General features: G+C 38.0%; 1 protein-coding gene across 1 annotated transcript; it reads right to left on the bottom strand.

The window, feature by feature from the left end:
- Nucleotides 1-423: 423 nt before the first annotated feature.
- On the bottom strand, nt 424-5,554 carry LOC123540076 (GATA zinc finger domain-containing protein 14-like). Its single transcript, XM_045324868.2, has 2 exons — nt 5,512-5,554; nt 424-1,463 (listed from the first exon to the last, which is right to left on the bottom strand). The coding sequence occupies exons 1-2, from the start codon at nt 5,552-5,554 to the stop codon at nt 424-426; spliced, it is 1,083 nt and encodes a 360-aa protein (XP_045180803.2).
- Between the last annotated feature and the right edge of the window lie 18,665 nt (nt 5,555-24,219).

Here is a 24,219-nt window from a genome sequence, read left to right on the forward strand (position 1 = left end):
CAGTGCGGCACATTTTGTGCCGCAGGCAAAGTTTCATACCCGTGTTTAACAAAGATGCGAGTTTGACATATTCAGTTCCATCTCTAGTTATTTTTTGTTAGACTGTTGCCTGCACGTGTGCCGCTACATCGTCATGATGCACACGTGTCATTTCTGGAATAGTGGGAGCACGTGCAACTAGAAACTGAAAATAGGGAGATACTACGTCATCCTGATTGCCTAAACGTTTTAATCATTGCTTGAAGGTTTGGTTGGACTTGCTTGCTTCAGGTCCGGCGGAAGTTTCTTGTTCATCTACATTAAATACAGACTCGCTACATGTACGTCTATAAGTCGATATAGAAATAGTATTTGGACTTGGCATTTTCAATTGCATCGTCACCACACCCATCAGGCAAAATAACCGCTGACCCAATATTATCTTCACAATTTATATCGGAACCTGCCTGTGCCTGTCTTGCTGAGCCTAGTGTTTTTCTCATCGTTGCTCCGGCGTTGAAGACTGGCTTTCTCATCGTTGTTCCGGCGTCGAAGACTGGCTTTCTCATTGTTGTTCCGGCGTTGAAGACTGGCTTTCTCATTGTTGTTCCGGCGTTGAAGACTGGCTTTCTCATCGTTGTTCCGGCGTTGAAGACTGGCTTTCTCATTGTTGCTCCGGCGTCGAAGACTGGCTTTCTCATTGTTGTTCCGGCGTTGAAGACTGGCTTTCTCATTGTTGTTCCGGCGTTGAAGACTGGCTTTCTCATTGTTGCTCCGGCGTTGAAGACTGGCTTTCTCATCGTTGTTCCGGCGTTGAAGACTGGCTTTCTCATTGTTGCTCCGGCGTCGAAGACTGGCTTTCTCATTGTTGCTCCGGCGTTGAAGACTGGCTTTCTCATTGTTGTTCCGGCGTCGAAGACTGGCTTTCTCATTGTTGTTCCGGCGTCGGCGTCGAAGACTGGCTTTCTCATCGTTGCTCCGGCGTTGAAGACTGGCTTTCTCATCGTTGTTCCGGCGTTGAAGACTGGCTTTCTCATTGTTGTTCCGGCGTCGAAGACTGGCTTTCTCATTGTTGTTCCGGCGTCGAAGACTGGCTTTCTCATTGTTGCTCCGGCGTCGAAGACTGGCTTTCTCATTGTTGTTCCGGCGTCGAAGACTGGCTTTCTCATCGTTGTTCCGGCGTCGAAGACTGGCTTTCTCATCGTTGTTCCGGCGTTGAAGACTGGCTTTCTCATTGTTGTTCCGGCGTTGAAGACTGGCTTTCTCATCGTTGTTCCGGCGTTGAAGACTGGCTTTCTCATCGTTGTTCCGGCGTTGAAGACTGGCTTTCTCATCGTTGTTCCGGCGTTGAAGACTGGCTTTCTCATTGTTGTTCCGGCGTCGAAGACTGTCTAATTTCTCATCGTTGCTCCGACCCTGAGCACTGGGCTTTCTCTCTACCAGGCATTGCAGTTTATAGACAGTCAGATGTACGTCTATATAACCTACGTAAATTTAAGCCTTGCGAATGAAGTTTTACACCCCTTAAAGACCGAATATCTGCGGTGATGGCTATTTAACGAACTTGCGCGAATGCGCCCGAATGAACGCACCACGGGATCGTGCCACCCGGCGACCGTTTTGTTTTGAAGATAATATGTATTAATTTCCTCTTTATAGCTGTCATCTTTTAAAATGTCTATAGTATTAAAATGAGTGTTTAAGTTTTATACCTTTTTTTCAAATGACTGCGTACAACAGATTTTAAAACATTTTAAAACACTTCAAATTTGTTTTATTATTTAAAAACACAGTAGCTTTTTCTGTTAGAACTGCACACGCTTATGAATATAACAATGGTAAAAATGTACTAAATATCAGACATTTGCAAATATATTGCAGTAAATAGCAAAATAAGAATTAAAAAAATTATTGGCTCCCATCTCGTTTATATATACCCTGAATATGTTGTAGGAAAGTGGTATGGTTGCGGCACTCTATCTCTAGACGGGGCTGGATTTTGTCTACAGTATCACAGGTCTGGTTCCGGTGTAATGAAATATTTCGACCCCCATAGAATAACGACCCCCCGGTCATTATTCTATAGAAAATGTGACTCCTTTCCTGTAAAATATTGACTCCCCTTATAAAAAACTGACCCCCTTTGAAAACTCTATAGAATAACGACCCCCCGGTCATTATTCTGTAGAAAAACTGACCCCTCCAAGTAAAATACTGACTCCCTAAAGATGACTCCCTTCGAATCTCATAAAATAACGACCCTGGTTATTATTCTATAGAAAAAATGACTCCTTCCATGTAAAATACTCACTGCCGAAATTACTACATTCGGACTCTCATACAATATCGATTCCCGGACATTATTCTATTTAAAAAAATTACTCTTTCCGTGTAAAACACCGGCTCCTAAAAAGACTTTCGACGATAATATCTATTAAAAAATGATTCCCACCAAACCTAACGAACAATTTTACTAGATCTACAACTCTAATACCCTCCATTGCCAATAGTTAACATTTTGATTGCACTGCTACTACTGGTGCCGCTACTTCTATTGCTATTACTACATGTACTTCTTCGTCTTCTACTACTACTACTACTACTACTACTTCTACTACTACTACTACAACTGCTACTACTGATACTACTATACCTGCTTCCACTAATACGTCTTGTACATCTACCTCTTCTTCTCCTGCTGCTGTTGTTGCTGTCATTTATTCCTCTGTTGCTGCTGCTGCTGCTGCTACTGCTGCTGCTGCTACTGCAACTGCCACTACCACTGTCACTAGTACTATTGCTGCTACTACTACTACTACTACTACTACTACTACTACTACTACTACTACTTTCTATTGTTGCCGCTACGTACTTTACTGCCACTGCTAAGTATTGCAATTTCTATTAATACTAAGTTCTATGCTAGCAGTTTCTTGTGCAGTTTTCTTCTGAAGAATTACTTCATACCGAAGTTTGCAGGGATTATTGACACTGGTGTGTTTTGTGAACGTATTGTGAATTGTTATTTTCCTGAAGAAAAAAAATGTATACACCAAGATACAGCGTCTAGAAATAGAATCCCTTTTCCCGTTGCGGAATGCTCTGATTTCTGTGTCAAATGATGGTATCTGGGGCTAATGGTCAAACGGAAGGACGGACGGACGGATGGACAAGGGCAAATCTATATGCCCCCCTCCCCCGAGTGGGGGCATAAAATGCAGCAATTAGGCCTTAGATACACGAGTTATCACTAAATTTGACCAAATGACCGGGGGTCGTTTTTTTATGGGAGTCAATATTCTTCTTGAGGTTCAGTTTACTTCACGTGGGGGAGTCATAGTACTATGATCTGGAGGTCATAATACTATGACCGGGGGGTCACTTTTTCTATAGAATAATGACCGGGGGGTCATTATTCTATGGGGGTCGAAATACTTCATTACACCGGCACTCTATCTCTAGACGGGGCTGGATTTTGTCCAAGCAACAGCAGTATATTGTCTACAGTATCACAGGTCTGGTTCCGGCACTCTATCTCTAGACGGGGCTGGATTTTGTCCAAGCAACAGCAGTATATTGTCTACAGTATCACAGGTCTGGTTCCGGCACTCTATCTCTAGACGGGGCTGGTTTTTGTCCAATCAACAGCAGTATATTGTCTACAGTATCACAGGGCTGCTTATCGAAAGTCTGTATTCGGCTGAAAAAAATAAAGGAATTTACGTGCAGGTAAAATTAATGCCAATGACAAACTGTTCAGAAAAGTAACAATAGTAAATAAAATATATGCATGTGTAAATTAGTACACTTAAATGAGAAAATATTTTTACACCTTTTACGTTCTATGAACTAAACAGAATGTACGTAAATTTAGCAGACTAACAGTTTTGAAGTCTGCGGCCAAACTGCGTGAAGTTAGCAGACTAGCAGCGTAAATCTAGAAGCCTAGCGACCTACATTATCTTTTCCATTTATTGAAGTCACTAGCGTGTTAGAGATTTATAAGCAAACCTGGAAAATTTAATTTGCGAGTATATAATTTTCTAGAGAATATGCCCAGGTCCAGGGAAGGGAACAGGGGCGGGGCGGGGGGGGTGGGGGGGGGTGCTGTGCGCCCCCAGTCGTCGGAAAAGGGACTTAAACTCATCAAAGTCGCACCAAATTGTTTTGGCAAAGGAATAATATTTTCTCAAAAGTAAAACCCAAAAAGTCACAAGAGGCTATCAATTAATGCCTTTATTTGTAAAAAAATCAGTGGCAGACCCCTCCTGTATCTCGAATTTAGACCCAAAAATGCACTAGAGGCCGTTATTTTATTACCAACCTGATCCCTAGAATACTAGGGGATAACTCCTACTGTACCTTGAAATTTAGACCCCAAAATGCACCAGAGACCGCTATTTTATATATTTATTTAAAGAAAATCCAGGGTGACACCTTAACGTAGTGGGATACCCTCTCCCATACATACCATGACTCGGCGCAGAGTTCCCACGCTTCCTGGAAAACTGGAAAAGTTCTTGAATTTTTCATTTCATTTTTAAGGCCTTGAAAGTACTTGAATTTTAAAGAAAGAGCAAAAGACCTGGAAAAAGTCGGGAATTTTGTTCGCTCACAGTATTGCCAGTGTACATAGAAGGCAAACATATTTAAACAGAGAAACACCGGCATTGCTATCCCTGTTCTTGAAAAATTCGCGTCTTTAAGATTGTAAGGAACAACAACTATTCACATCAGTTGAGAATTTTGTGGTGTTACACCTACTTAGTCTATACGGAGTTGTCTTTCTTCGTATATAGCGTCTAGCGATTAAAATGAAAGAAAAACGTGGGACACTGAAAAATGATTTCTTTCCTACAAAGAGGAGAAAATGGCAAAGCTGGTGTAAAATACGACCACAAAAGTCTGAAAATTGACAATAAGTCGGTATTGCCAGATGACTGCATTGTCCGTGCTTATAATCTGACTGGAATATATCTGACAAATTGCAGAACACCCTTAAAATTGAATCACAAGGTGAAGAGATGCTTCTCAGCACAAGAAGTCAATCTAAGAAGCAACCTACTGACAACTTTTAAAAGTCTTAAACACTTGGTGAAAATTGACATTGAAGGCACAACATTTTTATTACCAGATGAATTCATTGATATTTTACAGTCGCATCTTTAAACTTATTTTGAGCAAAACTTATTTTGAGCAAATAACTGTTGGTTATGGTTAAACATTTCCTTGTAAACAAGTTTATTTTAGTTGCCGTTTATTACTAAATTGTTCTGGGAATAAGTTAGTTGAATTAATAAATTGGTAATATGAGTCCTGTTTTATAGTTTAAATAAATTTACATGTATTATACCCCCACCGATGAAGTTCAAAGGGGGTATATTGGAGTCTGTCCATTTATGTCCATAGGCGTAGGAGCCGGCGGGGCCAGCTAGACCCAAAGATAGCTTAGGGGGCCGAACTATAGTTTGCCCCCCATCACACCAATATTTTGGAAAAGAGGCATAACTTGCAGTCTAATGTAATACTTACTTAGCATCATATAATTCTTTTCAACCTGATTTCTGGTTTGCATTTGGCCTTTCCTTACATTCTGATTTGTTTCTTTCCGTAGTGTGAGCAATGAGACCTGTACGCGCCAAGGATTGTTTGATTACATTTTATAAAAATAATCAATCTGACTAAAGTACTTGATCTTCTAAACGAAGATCTGAGAACGACCCATTCACAGTCGTCTTCTGTATATTTTGGATTTCCAATATTGCTATTTTTTATTTTCGCAAATCTATTTTTATTTGAACCAATCAGACAACTTGTTCGAATGTCAAAGAGTAAGAAAAACAGTCAATCCAGAGCTCGAACCCGGGACCTCTCGCTTATAGAACAAGTGCCCTACCGACTAAGCTAACCGGCTACCTTGACATCTTTGGACATAAAAAATGTAAATATCAAAAACCAACACTTTTTAAAGCTTGCAGAATGTTGTAAGTTAGCTTTTGGTTGGCTAGCGGATGGGTCGCCAGAACGAGGCTATCAATAGCTCGTTGTCAGATCCTATGCGTAGCGTAATAGGAGATGTACTTTAATCAGATTGTAAACTTAATATAATATTGAGTGCAATTTGAGCGTCTGCTATTTAGCCTGTTTACGCATGTAAACGTTTTGTATTTATATTTTCTTTTATTTATATCACAGTTAGACAAATACTGTTAATACAGTGCTGTTTGATTGTATGTCAAGGGCTTCCATAAAAGAATGTAAAAAAATGGCACACTTAATTAGAACGGTACATATTTTGACCGATTAAGTTATAAACTGCAGACAATTCAGCGCCCAGTCGTATGTGTATCATCAGAATAACTCAGTGATTGCTAAAACATTTGGGCTTGAGGGGGCTATAGCCCATTTGGCCCCTGTACAAGGCTTTGTCATGAATGCACCGAGAAACCGTGCCTCCCCGACATCCCCGCCCCGCTGGTCGAAATATTTTGCCCCCCCCCCCCGCCCCAAAGTGAACTCGCTCCTACGCCTATGATGTGTGTCCATGATTCTTGTGAACCTAACTCTAAACTATTTGAAGGGTTTTGTTGAAACTTTACAGACTGGTAGTATATGACCTAACGATGTTCATATTGCAAGATAATCTAGCAAAGGGGAGATAACTCGGATCTAGACATTTTCCATTATGTCTAATAAACAGTACTACTTTAACCAAGTGACAGTGAGCGAGGCAGAAGTATTCATCCCCTTTAGGGATAGCTCTAGCTTATTTTCTTAAAGTTCTAGCACCTATTAAAGATCTTAAAGGCAGTGAAAGAATTTCACTTCTGACGGGACTTGAACCTACAATGTCTGGATCAGGTTTGGGCGCTCTACCTTTGAACCACGAGGCGCTCTATTAGTCCTTGAATTTTGTGAAAATGTCCTGGAAAAGTCCTTGAATTACTTCCACGGAAGAGTGGGAACTTTGTCGGCGCTGTGCGCCTCGCCGATGACAATTGCCCGGAAGGCTGAGTGCCGTAATCATATACATTTGTAATTATGTTAATTTATCTTATAAAAGTCGTCGTTTTTTCTGCCATTCTCCTTCTTCTTCTTCAATTTCTTCACCGCCAACAATGGCGAACCCTAGATCACTAGGTATGGTTTAATCCACTACCGAATAAATGCTACACTGTACAGATGCAACGCCCCACACCAGAATCTCCACGAAAAATATTTACATTTATAAATACAGGTCAGTCTTTACACACTGTCTACAATTTGTCTAAAATTCTGTAAGTTAGACCCACGTGCACTCGGTTGGAGATCATCTAGGAATGAATCCCCTATATATTCTGTCCCTTTCTTTATGTAATTTATATAAAAGCCGTCTTAATTGCATCAAACTCTAAATCATTCACAATGTCTGTCCCTACCATATATGAAGGTAGAACTTTAGAGTAGTCAATTATCAGGTTCACAAAGTCATTTGTTGAGGAAATAAAACACTGTAGACCATTTTCTTTTAGCTTATTCTCTACAGATATGATAATCGATGCGCGAGTGTCTTTCAACTCTGGGCATTGCAATATAAAGTGTTCTAAGGTTTCGTAGCACAATGGCATAACTGACACACTGGATTAACTGCATTTTGATTAAAACGGGCTCTGTTGATTTGTAGAAGGTATGTTCCTGTCAAAATCTTCAATCTAGGTGACATCCTTGAGACTTCAAGAGTTGAAGTACACCGAACACGCAAAACAGGATGAAGTTTACCAGGTTGATAACTACAGTTCATGTGTCGAAGCGAAGAGTAAAGTCCAGCCTGAAACTCGATCTGCTGTCTCCATTTGAGTTCAACCAGCTTATATCTGTATGTTTTCCATTTATGCTTACTTAATGGAAATTTAATATAGGTAAAATGTTCCGGGTCACTGCGACCTTAACCTACTGACCTCAAAATCAATTGGAGTCATTACCTATCTCCCCCCATCAACATTAATGACCCAAGCGTTCTTGAACTATCCTCCGGAAACCGCTAAGCTGTTCTCCGGGTCACTTTGACCTTGACCTTTGACCCACTGACCTTAAAATCAATTAGGGTCATTTGCTCGTCTTTCCCAACCACCATATCAACTCATGATCCTAGGCCCAAGTGTTCTCGAGTTATCATCTGGAAAACGTTCAACCTTTCCAGGTCACCTTGACCTTTGACCTACTGACATTAAAATCAATATGGGTCATTTGCCGGTCATGATCAACCTCCCTATCAGCTTACAAAGGTCCCATAGGTCCAAGCGTTACCCCGAACAGACTTCTATACAACGGGGTGAACTATCAAAAACAAAACGGGGAAGTCAGAGGCCCAGAAATTCTCTGCTTACTGATCTTAAACATATTGGTCTACTCACCTCAATTTGGAGGGGCATGAAAACAAGAAAGGAAATTTTAGTTCTCTTTGTTGTATTGTAAAAATCAATTATATAAAAGCATAATCACAAAAAAAGCAATTTACACTGTTTTAATGGCATAAACATAACTATACTTCTGTAAAATCATCATGTAAACTAACTACATGAAATATTATTACAAGTTTAGCATTTTATATACAACAAGAGCTGTCTGAAAACAGCAACGCTCGACTGTTCAAAGCCTTGTCAATTTAATGAAAATGGAAGCCGAAAATGTGCACAATTTTGTAAAAATGCAAAACAGAGTTTACTTACAGAACTTGTACTATGCAAGTATTGAAGATCATCACAATTGACAAGTTGGTAAAGTTTCAATCTACTGCTATTAGTCGGTACCGAGCTACCAGCTTACATTCAAAAACTTAACCAAAATTAAAGTCGAAAAATGGACATATGAGCCACGCAGTCTGGTCAGGATCCATGCTGTTCGCTTTCAAAGCCAACTGCAATTAGAGAAACTGTTAGTGAACAGCATGGATCCTGATCAGACTGCGCGGATGAGCAGGCTGGTCTGGATCCATGCTTGTCGCAAACCCACTATGTTGGTTTTCTCATGGCGCGGCTCATATTTTGTAAAAATGCAAAGTAAAGAAAAGAAACCTGTGCATTGCCTGTAAGATGATCAGTGACGCATGTGAATTCAATAGCTTTAATTATCCTTCGAATAGTCGAGCTTAAAACGTACACCAATCATAAAACACCTTTGGTTGCCAGAGACATCAGTAATATATTATCCTTTCAGGTGTGATCACATTCATGCCTGATGTAAAACTATACTTAAGTACAGTTCATGTACAATTGTAAATGTTAATAACTGCATCGTATAAAAGCGGTACCAAATAGTTCAGTATATACATTTAAATAACATATAATTATATACATTACATATAAATAACATTTGTTGCAGAAATTAACAAGATTTTCAATTTTATTCAAGAAACGTTTTCACTACTCACTGATTCACTGTTTCCGTCAAAGGGTTCTTTACATTCTTTTTACCACTAATATTTTACATTTTTCTAATGCTGGCAATAAGAACTTCTTGAAACCTTTTTGATAAGATATCTGGGTTTGTTTGGAATTTTTTGTCTGGGAAAAAAAACAACAACAAAAAAACACTAGAAAATGGGTCCATAGGACACAGATGCCCCCACATACTATGCCATCCTCCATATAGAAAAAACAGATGCCCCCACATACTGTACTATCCTCTATATAGAAACAAGAGGACCATGATGGTCCTGAATCGCTCACCTCTTCCCACATGACCCAGTTTTGAGCATGACGTCGTTTTTTCTATTATTTGACATAGTGACCTAGTTTTTGAGCTCATGTGACCCAGTTTTGAACTTGACCTAGATATTATCAAGATAAAAATTCTGACTAATTTTCATGAAGATCCATTCAAAAATATGGTCTCTAGAGAGGTCACAAGGTTTTTCTATTATTTGACCTATTGACCTAATTTTCGAAGGTACGTGACCCTCTTTTTGAACTTTACCTAGATATCATCAAGGTGAACATTCTCACTAATTTTCATGAAGATCTCATGAAAAATATGGCCTCTAGAGAGGTCACAAGGTTTTTCTATTTTTATACCTACTGGCCTAGTTTTTGACCGCACGTGACCCAGTTTCGAAACTGACCTAGATATCATCAAGGTGAACATTTAGATCAATTTTCATGAAGAGCCATTGAAAAATATGGCCTCTAGAGAGGTCAAAAGATTTTAATAATTTTAGACCTACTGACCTAGTTTTTGACCGCAGTTGACCCAGTTTCAAATTTAACCTAGATATCATCAAGATGAACATTCAGACCAACTTTCATACAGATCCCATGAAAAGTATGGCCTCTAGAGAGGTCACAATGTTTTTTTATTATTTGACCTACTGACCTAGTTTTGACGGCACATGACCCAGTTTTCAAAATTGACCTAGATATCATCAAGGTGAACATTCTGACCAACTTTTATGGAGATCCATTCATAAGTATGGCCTCTAGAGAGGTCACAAGGTTTTTCTATTTTTAGACCTACTGACCTAGTTTTTGACCGCACATGATTCTGTTTCGAACTTGACCTAGATATCATCAAGATGACCATTCAGACCAAATTTCATACAGATCCCATGAAAAATATGGCCTCTAGAGAGGTCACAAGGGGTTTTTTTTATTATTTGACCTACTGACCTAGTTTTTGTCGGCACGTGACCCACTTTCGAACTTGACCTAGATATCATCAAGGTGAACATTCTCACCAATTTTCATGAGATCTCATGAAATATATGGCCTCTAGAGAGGTCACAGGGTTTTTCCCATTTTTAGACCTACTGACCTAGTTTTTGACCGCACGTGACCCAGTTTCGAACTTGACCTAGATATCATCAAGATGAACATTCAGACCGACTTTCATACAGATCCCATGAAAAATATGGCCTTTAGAGAGGTCACAAGGTTTTTCTATTATTTGACCTACTGACCTAGTTTTTGATGGCACGTGACCCAGTTTTCGAACTTGACCTAGATATCATCAAGGGAACGTTCTGACCATTTTCATGAAGATCTTGTGTAATATATGGCCTCTAGAGAGGTCACAAGGTTTTTCTATTTTTAGACCTACTGACCTAGTTTTTGATGGCACGTGACCCAGTTTCGAACTTGACCTAGATATCATCAAGGTGAACATTCTGACCAATTTTCATGAAGATCTTGTGAAATATATGGCCTCTAGAGAGGTCACAAGGTTTTTCTATTTTTAGACCTACTGACCTAGTTTTTGAAGGCACGTGACCCAGTTTCGAACTTGACCTAGATATCATCAAGATGAACATTCTGACCAATTTTCATAAAGATCCCATGAAAAATGTGACCTCTAGAGTGGTCACAAGCAAAAGTTTACGGACGGACGCACGGACGCACGCACGGACGGACGACGGACGACGGACACCGCGCGATCACAAAAGCTCACCTTGTCACTTTGTGACAGGTGAGCTAAAAACAGATGCCCCCACATACTGTACTATCCTCTATATAGAAACAAGAGGACCATGATGGTCCTGAATCGCTCACCTATCCCCACATGACCCAGTGTTGAACTGAGTATGACCTAGTTATTTCTATTATTTGACATAGTGACCTAGTTTTTGAGCACATGTGACCTAGATATCATCAAGATAAAAAATTCTGACCAATTTTCATGAAGATCCATTGAAAAATATGACCTCTAGAGAGGTCACAAGGTTTTTTCTATTATTTGACCTAATGACCTAGTTTTTGAAGGCATGTGACCCACCTTTAAACTTGACCTAGATATCATCAAGGTGAACATTCTCACCAATTTTCATGAAGATCTCGTGAAAAATATGGCCTCTAGAGAGGTCACAAGGTTTTTCTATTTTCGACCTACTGACCTAGTTTTTGACCGCACATGACCCAGTTACGAACTTGACCTAGATATCTTCAAGCTGAACATTCTCACCAATTTTCATGAAGATCCATTGAGAAATATGGCCTCTAGAGACATCACAAGATTTTCTATTTTTAGACCTACTGACCTAGTTTTGACCGCACGTAACCCAGTTTCGAACTTGACCTAGATATCATCAAGGTCAACATTCTGACCAATTTTCATGAAGATCTCTTGAAAAATATGGCCTCTAAAGAGGTCACAAAGGTTTTTTCTATTTTTAGATCTACTGACCTAGTTATGACCGCACGTGACCCAGTTTCGAACTTGACCTAGATATCATCAAGATGAACATTCTGACCAATTTCATAAAGATCCCATGAAAATATGGCCTCTAGAGAGGTCACAAAGTTTTTCTATTTTCAGACCTACTGACCTAGTTTTTGACCGTACGTGACCCAGTTTCAAACTTGACCTAGATATCATCAAGGTGAACATTCTGACCATTTTTCATGAAGATCCATTGAGTAATATGGCCTCTAGAGAGGTCACAAGGTTTTTCTATTTTTAGACCTACTGACCTAGTTTTTGACCCCACGTGAGCCAGTTTCGAACTTGACCTAGGTATCATCAAGGTGAACATTCGGACCAATATTCATGAAGATCTCATGAAAATATGGTCTCTAGAGAGGTCACAAGGTTTTTCTATTTTTAGACCTACTGACCTAGATTTTGACCCCACGTGACCCAGTTTCGAACTTGACCTAGGTATCATCAAGGTGAACATTCTGACCAATATTCATGAAGATCTCATGAAAAATATGGCCTCTAGAGAGGTCACAAGGTTTTTCTATTTTTAGACCTACTGACCTAGTTTTTGACCCGTGACCCAGTTTCGAACTTGACCTAGATATCATCAAGGTGAACATTCTGACCAATTTTCATGAAGATCTCATGAAAAATATGGCCTCTAGAGAGGTCACAAGGTTTTTCTATTTTTAGATCTACTGACCTAGTTTTTGACCGCACCTGACTCAGTTTCGAACTTGACCTAGATATCATCAAGATGAACATTCTGACCAACTTTCATAAAGATCCCATGAAAAATGTGACCTCTAGAGTGGTCACAAGCAAAAGTTTACGGACACACGGACGACGGACGCCACGCGATCACAAAAGCTCACCTTGTCACTTTGTGACAGGTGAGCTAAAAACAGATGCCCAGACATACTGTACTATCCTCTATATAGAAAAAACAGATGCCCCGACATACTGTCCTATCCTCTATATAGAAAAAACAGATGCCCCCACATACTGTACTATCCTCTATATAGAAAAAACAGATGCCCCCACATACTGTACTATCCTCTATATAGAAAATACAGATGCCCCCACATACTATGCCATCCTCCATATAGAAAAAACAGATGCCCCCACATACTGTACTATCCTCTATATAGAAACAAGAGGACCATGATGGTCCTGAATCGCTCACCTCTTCCCACATGACCCAGTTTTGAGTATGACGTCGTTTTTTCTATTATTTGACATAGTGACCTAGTTTTTGAGCTCATGTGACCCAGTTTTGAACTTGACCTAGATATTATCAAGATAAAAATTCTGACCAATTTTCATGAAGATCCATTGAAAAATATGGTCTCTAGAGAAGTCACAAGGTTTTTCTATTATTTGACCTATTGACCTAGTTTTCGAAGGTACGTGACCCTGTTTTGAAATTTACCTAGATATCATCAAGGAGAACATTCTCACTAATTTTCATGAAGATCTCATGAAAAATATGGCCTCTACAGAGGTCACAAGGTTTTTCTATTTTTATACCTACTGGCCTAGTTTTTGACCACACGTGACCCAGTTTCGAAACTAACCTAGATATCATCAAGGTGAACAATCAGATCAATTTTCATGAAGATCCATTGAAAAATATGGCCTCCAGAGAGGTCAAAAATTTTTAATAATTTTAGACCTACTGACCTAGTTTTTGACCGCAGTTGACCCAGTTTCTAACTTGACCTAGATATCATCAAGATGAACATTCAGACCAACTTTCATACAGATCCCATGAAAAGTATGGCCTCTAGAGAGGTCACAAGGTTTTTTTATTATTTGCCCTACTGACCTAGTTTTTTATGGCACGTGACCCAGTTTCAAACTTGACCTAGATATCATCAAGGTGAACATTCTGACCAATTTTTATGGAGATCCATTCACAAGTATGGCCTCTAGAGAGGTCACAAGGTTTTTCTATTTTTAGACCTACTGACCTAGCTTTTGACCGCACATGACCCTGTTTCGAACTTGACCTAGATATCATCAAGATGAACATTCAGACCAACTTTCATACAGATCCCATGAAAAATAGGGCCCTTTAGAGAGGTCACAAGGTTTTTCTATTATTTGACCTACTGACCTAGTTTTTGATGGCACGGGACCCACTTTGAACTTGACCTAGATATCATCAAGATGAACATTCAGACCAACTTTCATACAGATCCCATGAAAAATATGGCCTCTAGAGAGGTCACAAGGTTTCTCTATTATTTGACCTACTGACCTAGTTTTTGAGGGCACGTGACCCACTTTCGAACTCGCCCTAGATATCATCAAGGTGAACATTCTGACCAATTTTCATGAAGATCCATTGAAAAATATGGCCTCTAGAGAGGTCACAAGGTTTTTCTATTTTTAGACCTACTGACCTAGTTTTTGACCGCACGTGACCCAGTTTCGAATTTGACCTAGATATCATCAAGATGAACATTCAGACCAACTTTCATACAGATCCCATGAAAAATATGGCCTTTAGAGAGGTCACAAGGTTTTTCTATTATTTGACCTACTGACCTAGATTTTGACAGCACGTGACCCATTTCGAACTTGACCTAGATATCATCAAGGTGAACGTTCTGACCATTTTCATGAAGATCTTGTGAAATATATGGCCTCTAGAGAGGTCACAAGGTTTTTCCATTTTTAGACCTACTGACCTAGTTTTTGATGGCACGTGACCCAGTTTCGAACTTGATCTAGATATCATCAAGGTGAACATTCTGACCAATTTTCATGAAGATCTTTTGAAATATAGGGCCTCTAGAGGGGTCACAAGGTTTTTCTATTTTAGACCTACTGACCTAGTTTTGACGGCATGTGACCCAGTTCGAACTTGACCTAGATATCATCAAGATGAACATTCTGACCAACTTTCATAAAGATCCCATGAAAAATGTGACCTCTAGAGTGGTCACAAGCAAAAGTTTACGGACGCACGCACGCACGGACGCACGAACGGACGGACGGACGACGGACACCGCGCGATCACAAAAGCTCACCTTGTCACTTTGTGACAGGTGAGCTAAAAACAGATGCCCCCACATACTGTACTATCCTCTATATAGCAAAAAACGTATGCCTCCTCAAAATTCTGCCATCCTCTTTATAGAAAACAAGAGTGCCAGATCAATATACTCCCATCACAGGAAATTTCTTTACTCTAGGTGCTGTATTGCAAATGAATTTTAATTTTGTGGTTGTTTAGTAATCAATGTAAGTCTTTTGTTTTCCTAAGTCCACAAAAAAAATCTTTACCAGGTAGAGAGATCTTAAAATACAACTAAAATTTGAAAGTAACATCTATGTTGTACCACAGAAAAGTGGTCTTGTTTTTTCCCTATGGTCAATTATAAAAAGTTACAATATAAGAGTTATTTATAGTAACAACTAAGGGAAGTTAATCTTAAAAAAAAAAAATTGTAAGTCCACGCAAAAATCTTTACCAGGTAGAGACTGGTCAAAATCCACATCAAAATTGGATGTAGCATGCATGTTGTACTACAGAAAAGTGGTCTCGATTTTTCCCTACGACTAGTAATGAAGAAGTTACAATATAAGCTATTTATAGTAACAACAAAGGGAAGTAATTCTAAAGAAAGGAACTGTGCATGACACTTCCTCTTATGATGGTATATAATTGTGCCAAGTTACATCAAAATCCCTCCATGCATGAAGAAGAAATGCTTCGGACAAAGTCATTCTTGTATCTGACCTTTGGCCTCTAAGTGTGACCTTGACCTTAGACCTAGGGACCTGGTTCTTGCGCATGACACTTCGTCTCGTGGTGGTGAACATTTGTGCTAAGTTATATCAAAATCCCTCTATGCATGAAGAAGAAATGCTCCCGACAAGGTTTTCGTTCTTGTATCCTTTGACCTCTAAGTGTGACCTTGACCTTAGACCTAGGGACCTGGTTCTTGCGCATGACACTCCGCCTCATGGTGGTGAACATTTGTGTCAAGTTTTATCAAAATCCCTTTATGCATGAAGAAAGAATGCTCCGGACAAGGTTTTCATTCTTGTATCCTTTGACCTCTAAGTGTGGCCTTGACCTTAGACCTAGGGACCTAATTCTTGCGCACGACACTCCGCCTCATGGTGGTGAACAATTGTGACAAGTTATATCAAAATCCCTCTATGCATGAAGAAGAAATGCTCCGGACAAAGTTTTCATTCTTGTATCCTTTGACCTCTAAGTGTGACCTTGACCTTAGACCTAGGGACCTGGTTCTTGCGCAGGACACTCCATCTCATGATGGTGAACAACTGTGCCAAGCTTCATCAAAATCCCTCCATGCATGTAGAAGATATGCTCCGGACAAAGTCATTCTTGAATTTGACCTTTAACCTCTAAGTGTGACCTTGACCTTAGACCTAGGGACCTGGTTCTTGCGCACGACACTCCGTCTCATGATGGTGAACAACTGTGCCAAGTTTCATCAAAATCCCTCAATGCATGTAGAAGATATGCTCCGGACAAAGTCTGTGGACGCCGCCCGCCCGCCCGCCAGAGGCGTTCCCATAATACGTCCCGTTTTTCAAACGGGCGTATAAAAACTATCTAAGGGTCATAACTGCAGTAAAACTTTTCGCAGAAAAAAAAGCCTTCCTTTACGGCCATCTACACATCAAACTTGTTCATCTTTGAAAGTTTAAAGCAAATAAGGTTAATAGTGTAAGAAGAGTTGGATGCAGAATATTTTTCTCTGTTTTCTATATATATGTAGCAAAAAAAATATCAAAGGGCCATAACTGCAATAGAAATAGTCACAGATAAAATCCTCTCTTAATTGTCATCTACACATTTAAACATCTAGCTTGTTCATCTGTAAGGGTTTGAAGGGAATGAGGCTATTACTTTGGGGGGAGTCAGACACACAAGATTTCGGAACGTTTGGACGGACAGACAGACAGCAACAAAATGACCTCAACATAAATATGTGGAGGCATAGCAACTCCTGAAAAAAGTATTTTCTAGTTTATTTTCAATTCATTTCAGACAAAAAATTTTTTGAAAAAACAAGCAAATTCGATGAATTGGTATCCCCCGCCGAAAGGGTTTGTGGTGAGGAATGGCAAAAAGATATATCCGGCAAAAAGTTAAGGATGTTAATAAGAAGCAAATAATTTCATTAGTCAAAATCAATTTAACAGAAAACAAATGTTTAATTAAAGAGTACATAATAAATGTATGATACTTTGATCCTGACTTAAGAATTTATTTTGAATGGGATATGCTTACTGTAATAAGCTTAGCTTTTAAAATTAAATGCAGTTAATTGAAATGTGAGCTTGAAGTTTAACGGGAATGAAATATTGTCTCTGAGTGGTTTGGCACCAGGTGTTGCTGTTTTACATGTACATTTGAACTTAAAAGATCAGATGTCCTTAAGAGAACACAGGTAAGATATCTTGAAACGGCTGAGGGCAAGGTTTGTGCAGTCACAACTTAACATGTTGAAGGTTTGAACATTTAAAAAAAAAAAAAAAAAAAGGAATGGAAATATATATATATCTATAAGCTATTATTACTTTTTAATTAATCATCTTGATATTATTTGTTAAACTGATATATCGAGCATAAATATGTTTTAAGCACAGTTATTAACTCCCTTTTAAATGGTATAATATATCTGTTTCAAGTTTTGTGTGCATACATACACAGGGTATTCTTGAGTGTATAATTTATTTTTCTTGAAGTTTGCCGCAACGTCTGTTTACGACGTTTCCCGTAATTTTTGTTATGACGTGACGTCATTGTACATTATTTCAAAATGTAAACTGCCTGAAGATATATGTATTGAAAGCGCTTGCAGTGAAGAATTAAAATAATTGTAAAACACAGAAGTCTGCTGCTGTTTATTCCTTACAAATTGAACTTTTATATATAGATATATGTATATATTTATTTTTTTAGGGGGTGGGGGTGCAGGGGAATGGGAGAGGAAACAAAATTTCACATGTTGATTATAAATATTGATTGAAAATTAAAAATTAAAAAAAAAAAAAAGGTAAAAGGGTGAAGTTGGGGGGGGGGGGGGGGGGGGGGGGGGGGGGGGCAGAGGATGCATGATCAATGGTGGGCATGACTGGATGGGGAAGTGAGGTGGGGGAATGGTACAACTTGGAAGGTTTGAAAACAAGAGCTGTCACAGGAGACAGCGTGCTCGACTATTTCGATGCTGGATAGTGAAACTGGGCACATCTGAGGAAAGTAGAGCTGTCATTGGAGTGTTTAATGACTCCAATTGTGGATGAAGATATTGCACAATAGCTTGAGTCTATGTCAAAAATATCAACTTACAGTAATAAGAGAGGTAAAGATAAAATGTATCAAAACACTATATAAGTATATCCTAAGCAAAAAGGGGCATAATTCATTAAATATTGGTGCCAGAGTTGTGCAGCTTGTGTCATATAGTGTGGGTGATGATGTTGAACAACTATTTTAAGTTTGAATCAAATCCATTCAGTAATAAGAGACAGAGTGAAAGTGCATCAAAACTTTAACCTAAAATTTTAAGTAAAAAGGGGGAATAATTAATAAAAAATTGGTGCCAGAGTTATGCCCCTTGCATCATATGGTGTGGGTGATGATGTTGAACAACTATTTTAAGTTTGAATCAAATCCATTCAGTAATAACAGAGACAGAGTGAAAGTGCATCAAAACTTTAACCTAAAATTCTAAGTAAAAAGGGGAAATAATTCATGAAAAAATGGTCCCAGAGTTATGCACCTTGCATCATATGATAAGGGTAATGATGTTGAACAATTGTTTGAATCAGATCCATTCAGTAATAACAGAGATAGAGTGAAAGTGCATAAAAATTTAACCTGAAATTCTAAGTAAAAAGGGGAATCATTCATGAAAAATTGTGCCAGAGTTATGCATCTTGTGTCATATGATGTGGGTGATGATGCTGAACAACTATTTTAAGTTTGAATCAAATCCATTCAGTAATAACAGAGGTAGAGTGAAAGTGCACCAAAACTTTAACCTGAAATTCTAAGTAAAAAGGGGGAATAATTCATGAAAAAATGGTGCCAGAGTTATGCATCTTGTGTCATATGATGTGGATGATGATGCTGAACAACTATTTTAAGTTTGAATCAAATCCATTCAGTAATAACAGAGGTAGAGTGAAAGTGCACCAAAACTTTAACCTGAAATTCTAAGTAAAAAGGGGGAATCATTCATGAAAAAATGGTGCCAGAGTTATGCACCTTGTGTCATATGATGTGGGTGATGATGCTGAACAACTATTTTAAGTTTGAATCAAATCCATTCAGTAATAACAGAGATAGAGTGGAAGTGCATCAAAACTTTAACCTGAAAATCTAAGTGAAAAGGGGGGATAATTCATGAAATATTGGTGCCAGAGTTATGGCCCTTATGTCAGATGATGTGGATGATGATGAGGAATAAGTATTTTAAATTTGAATCAAATCCATCAAGTAATTACAGAGATATGTTGAAAAAAGAGAAAGTGCACCAAAACTTTAACCAAGGTGGGGACGCGGAAAGACGCCGACGCCGACACTGGGGCGAGTAGGATAGCTCTCCTTATACTTCGTATAGTCGAGCTAAAAATCTAAAATAAGAAATGAAAAAAAAAAAAATTTTTTGGGGGGGGGGGGGGGGGGGGGGGGGGGGGGGGGGTGTGACCAAGGCAAGTGGGTGACCAGGTGTGGGTGCGCAACTTCACATGTTTATAATAAATGTTCACAGAAAAGAATGAAAGAAATTTAATAAAATTCTGCCAAATGGTAAGTTTGTAATGTACAAATATGTGGATTTTTAGACAATTAAAGGGCAATAACTCTGAAGTTACAAAAAGAAATCCTTACAAAATTGTCTGTGCACAACCACATTATAGTGCTCTAAATTCTGTTAAAGTTTCATAGTTCTAGGTCAAATATGTCAAAAGTTATGATGCAGAAATTGGCATATCTATAGATCTATAGTACCCTATATAGTTAACACTAGAAACTTCTAAGGGCCATAACTCTGGTGTTACTTGGGCAATCTGTCTGAAACTTGATGGCCCCATAACCTCATAGTGGTAAACATGTATATGAAGTTTGTTTGAAATAAGGGGGGAGGTGTGTGATCAAGGTAAGGGGGTGACCAGGTGTGGGTACACAACTTCACATGTTTACAATAAATGTTCATGGAAAAGAATGAAAGAAATTTAATGAAATTGTACCAAATGGTAAGTTTGTTATGTACAAATATGTGGATTTTTATACAATTAAAGGGCAATAACTCTTAATTTACAAATAAATCCAAATGAAATTGTGTGTATACAACCACATTATGGTGATCTAAATTCTGTTTAAGTTTCATAGTTCTAGGTCAAATATATCAAAAGTTATGATGCAGAAATTGCCATATTTATAGTACCCTATATAGTTAACACTAGAAACTTCTAAGGGCCATAACTCTAGTGTTACTTGGGCAATCTGACTGAAACTTGACGGGCCGCAAGAACTCATTGTGGTGAACATGTATATGAAGTTTTAAATACATATTCCCAACCATTTCCTAGATATGGGTCCGGACGGACGGAAAGACGGAAGGACGGACGGACGGACGGAAAGACGGACGGACGACGCCAAAACTATATCCCTCCGACTTTCGTCGGGGGATAAAAAAACATGTATTTTTTAATCTAATAGTATGTTAATAAATGGAACTTCTTAAGCTATACGAATATCTTACTTAATTGTGTAAAGTACAAGAGAAAGGAAGGAAGTACAGTACATGCATAAAGTTAAAAGATTTTCATGGCACAAAAAATTAATGAAGTAGTTTTCCTACTTAGATCTATAACGATATAAAGTAGAACTTAATGAAAAGCTCTTTGACACTCTTTCAGAGATTTGGTTGATTGAACAGAAAGATTCTTTGACACTCTTTCACAGAAAAAAAAAATCCTTTGACACTCTTTCAGAGATTTGGTTGATTGAACAGAAAGATTCTTTGACACTCTTCCACAGAAAAAAAAATCCTTTGACACTCTTTAACAGATTTGGTTTATTGAACAGACCCCAACATAAATATGTGGGGGCATAAGAAGTTCTTCTATTTGACACTATCACAGATTTGACTGAATGAACATTTTTAGAAATTCTTTGACACTCTTTCATAGATTTGGTTGATTGAACAGAAAGATTCTTTGACACTCTCTCACAGACAAAAAAATCTTTTGACACTCTTTCACAGATTTGGTTGATCGAACAGACCCCAACATAAATATGTGGGGGCATAAGAAGTTCTTCTATTTGACACTATCACAGATTTGACTGAATGAACATTTTTAGAAACTTTTTGACACTTTCACAGATTTGGTTGATTGAACAGAACTTTTTGACACCCTTTCACAGATTTGGTTGATTGAACAGAACTTTTTGACACCCTTTCACAGATTTGGTTGATTGAACAGAACTTTTTGACACTCTTTCACAGATTTGGTTGATTGAACAGAACTTTTTGACACTCTTTCACAGATTTGGTTGATTGCACAGAACGTTTTGACATTCTTTCACAGATTTGGTTGAATAAACAGTAGCATTCTCAAGAGAACAATTTCAGTCCTTTTATATTTAATACTGCAGTATTTATAAGATATGTTCTGTTTTCATACCAAGGATATTTTTATAGAAGTACAGGCAAGTATAATGATAACATGATAAAGTTTTACAAGAAATAACACTCTTATTCTCTCAATACCTACATTTTCATAAAATTTCTTTGTCTTTAAATGTTCTCATATTCCTTTTTCTCATTCATTACAAATAATTTTGAAGCAGTTCTTACAACATGTAATATTAATAACTGGGTAGCCTGAGGCAGTTATCAGTTAACTTGGTAACTTGAGGCAGTTATCAGTATAAATTCTACCACACTATTCAGCATGTCAAAAAAAACAACAACAAAAAACATTCTTTTTTTGCTTTCCAGTCAGCAATATTCGTGTTGTTCAGAATTCATGACTTACAACTTGTGATAGTCTGACAAAGAGCAGAAATATGTCTGTTTAAAATTTGCTAGTTATAATATTTACTAAAGTTTCTCGTATGAACAACAAATTCATATACAAATGAAATTTACAATGGTATGAAATAGTATCAAAATTTATTATCAGATCCTGTCTTCATGACTGTATACACATCATCATTATACATGTACTTCAGTCCTCATATATATGCATCCTCAAATCTATAGTCCTAACATATACAATTCTACAGGTCCTCACCACATTTTTAAGTCCTTATATAATATAATATACATGTATATGCTTAGGTCCTTACATATGTAAGTCCTTATCTCTATATGTCCTCACTCACACAAGTCCAAATATATATTGGTCCTCACATATGTAAGTCCTTATATATATACGTCTTCATTCACATATACAAGTCCACTTATATATTGGTCCTCACATATGTTAGACCTTATATTTATACGTCCTCACTCACATATACAAGTCCACAGATATATTGGTAACCTTATATCTATACACCTTTACATATCTACATCCTCACAAGTATAAATAGTCCCATACAGAAATTTTCACATACATATATAATATACATCCACGGCAAGACAGTGTCAATGTAAACATTTGAATTCAATGAAAGACAAATAAATAATTGAACATGTAAGATGTATGTATAAGTTTGCATAAAAATAATGACAAATGTATAACAAATTACAAGAGCACCGCCTTGCGGGTGCTGACGCTCATCTGATTTTTTTTTGTGTAATAGAAATATTCTCCTACCCATGATTTTCTAAGTCTAAAAAGGGGCATCATTCTTGCAAAAAGCAGGATAGAGTTATGTTTCTTGATGTTCAGTGTCCACATATGATGGTGAAAAACTGTTGCAAGTTTTAAAGCAATAGGTTTGATAGTTTATGAGAAAAGTGGACTTAAACATAATACTCAAGCAAGAAAATGATTTTCTAAGTCCAAAAGGGGCAATAATTATTGCAAAAAGCAGGATGGAGTTATGTTGCTTGCTGTACAGGGTCAGCTTATGATGGTGAACAAGTGTTGCAAGTTTCAAAGCAATAGCTTTGATAGTTTAAGAGAAAAAGTTGACCTAAACATAAAACTTAACCAAGAAATCTGATATTTTCTAAGTCCAAAAGGGGCCAAAAATCTTGCAAAAGCAGGATGGAGTTATGTTTCTTGCTGTACAGGGTCAACTTATGATGGTGAACAAGTGTTGCAAGTTTTAAAGCAATAGCTTTGACAGTTTAGGAAAAAGCTGACCTAAACATAAAACTTAACCAAGAAAACTGATTTTCTAAGTCCAAAAGGGGCAATAATTCTTGCAAAAAGCAAGATGGAATTATGTTTCTTGATGTACAGGGTCTGCTTATGATGGTGAACAAGTATTCCAAGTTTCAAAGCAATAGCTTTGATAGTTTAGGAGAAAAGTTGACCTAAACATAAAACTTAACCAAGAAATCTGATATTTTCTAAGTACAAAAGGGGCCATAAATCTTGCAAAAATCAAGATGGAGTTATGTTTCTTGCTATACAGGGTCAGCTTATGATGGTGATTAAGTATTCCAAGTTTCAAAGCAATAGCTTTGATAGTTTAGGAGAAAAGCTGACCTAAACATAAAACTTAACCAGGCAACGCCGACGCAGACGCCGACACCGACGCCGACGCCGACGCCGACAACCGCTCAAGTGATGACAATAACTCATCATTTTTTTTCCAAAAATCAGATGAGCTAAAAATGTTATGCTTATATACTTACAAATAAAAAATAGTGAAAATACTGGCCCATTTAAAAAAGCCTACATTCATTAAAAGTCAAAATTATATCTTACAGTATTTACTCGCCTATACGTCAAGGTTTTCCTCCTTAAAAATCAGACCTTTTATTTTGCCTCAACTAATAAATGAAGCAATGTCACTGACCTGAAGAATATACATGTACTGTAAAATCATTTCATTTCGTGGGATTTTGGTCAAAACGTCAATTGACTCAACCACGAAACTTAGTCCCC

This window comes from Mercenaria mercenaria, chromosome 16, assembly GCF_021730395.1.
Source record: "Mercenaria mercenaria strain notata chromosome 16, MADL_Memer_1, whole genome shotgun sequence".
Taxonomy (NCBI): Eukaryota; Metazoa; Mollusca; class Bivalvia; order Venerida; family Veneridae; genus Mercenaria; species Mercenaria mercenaria.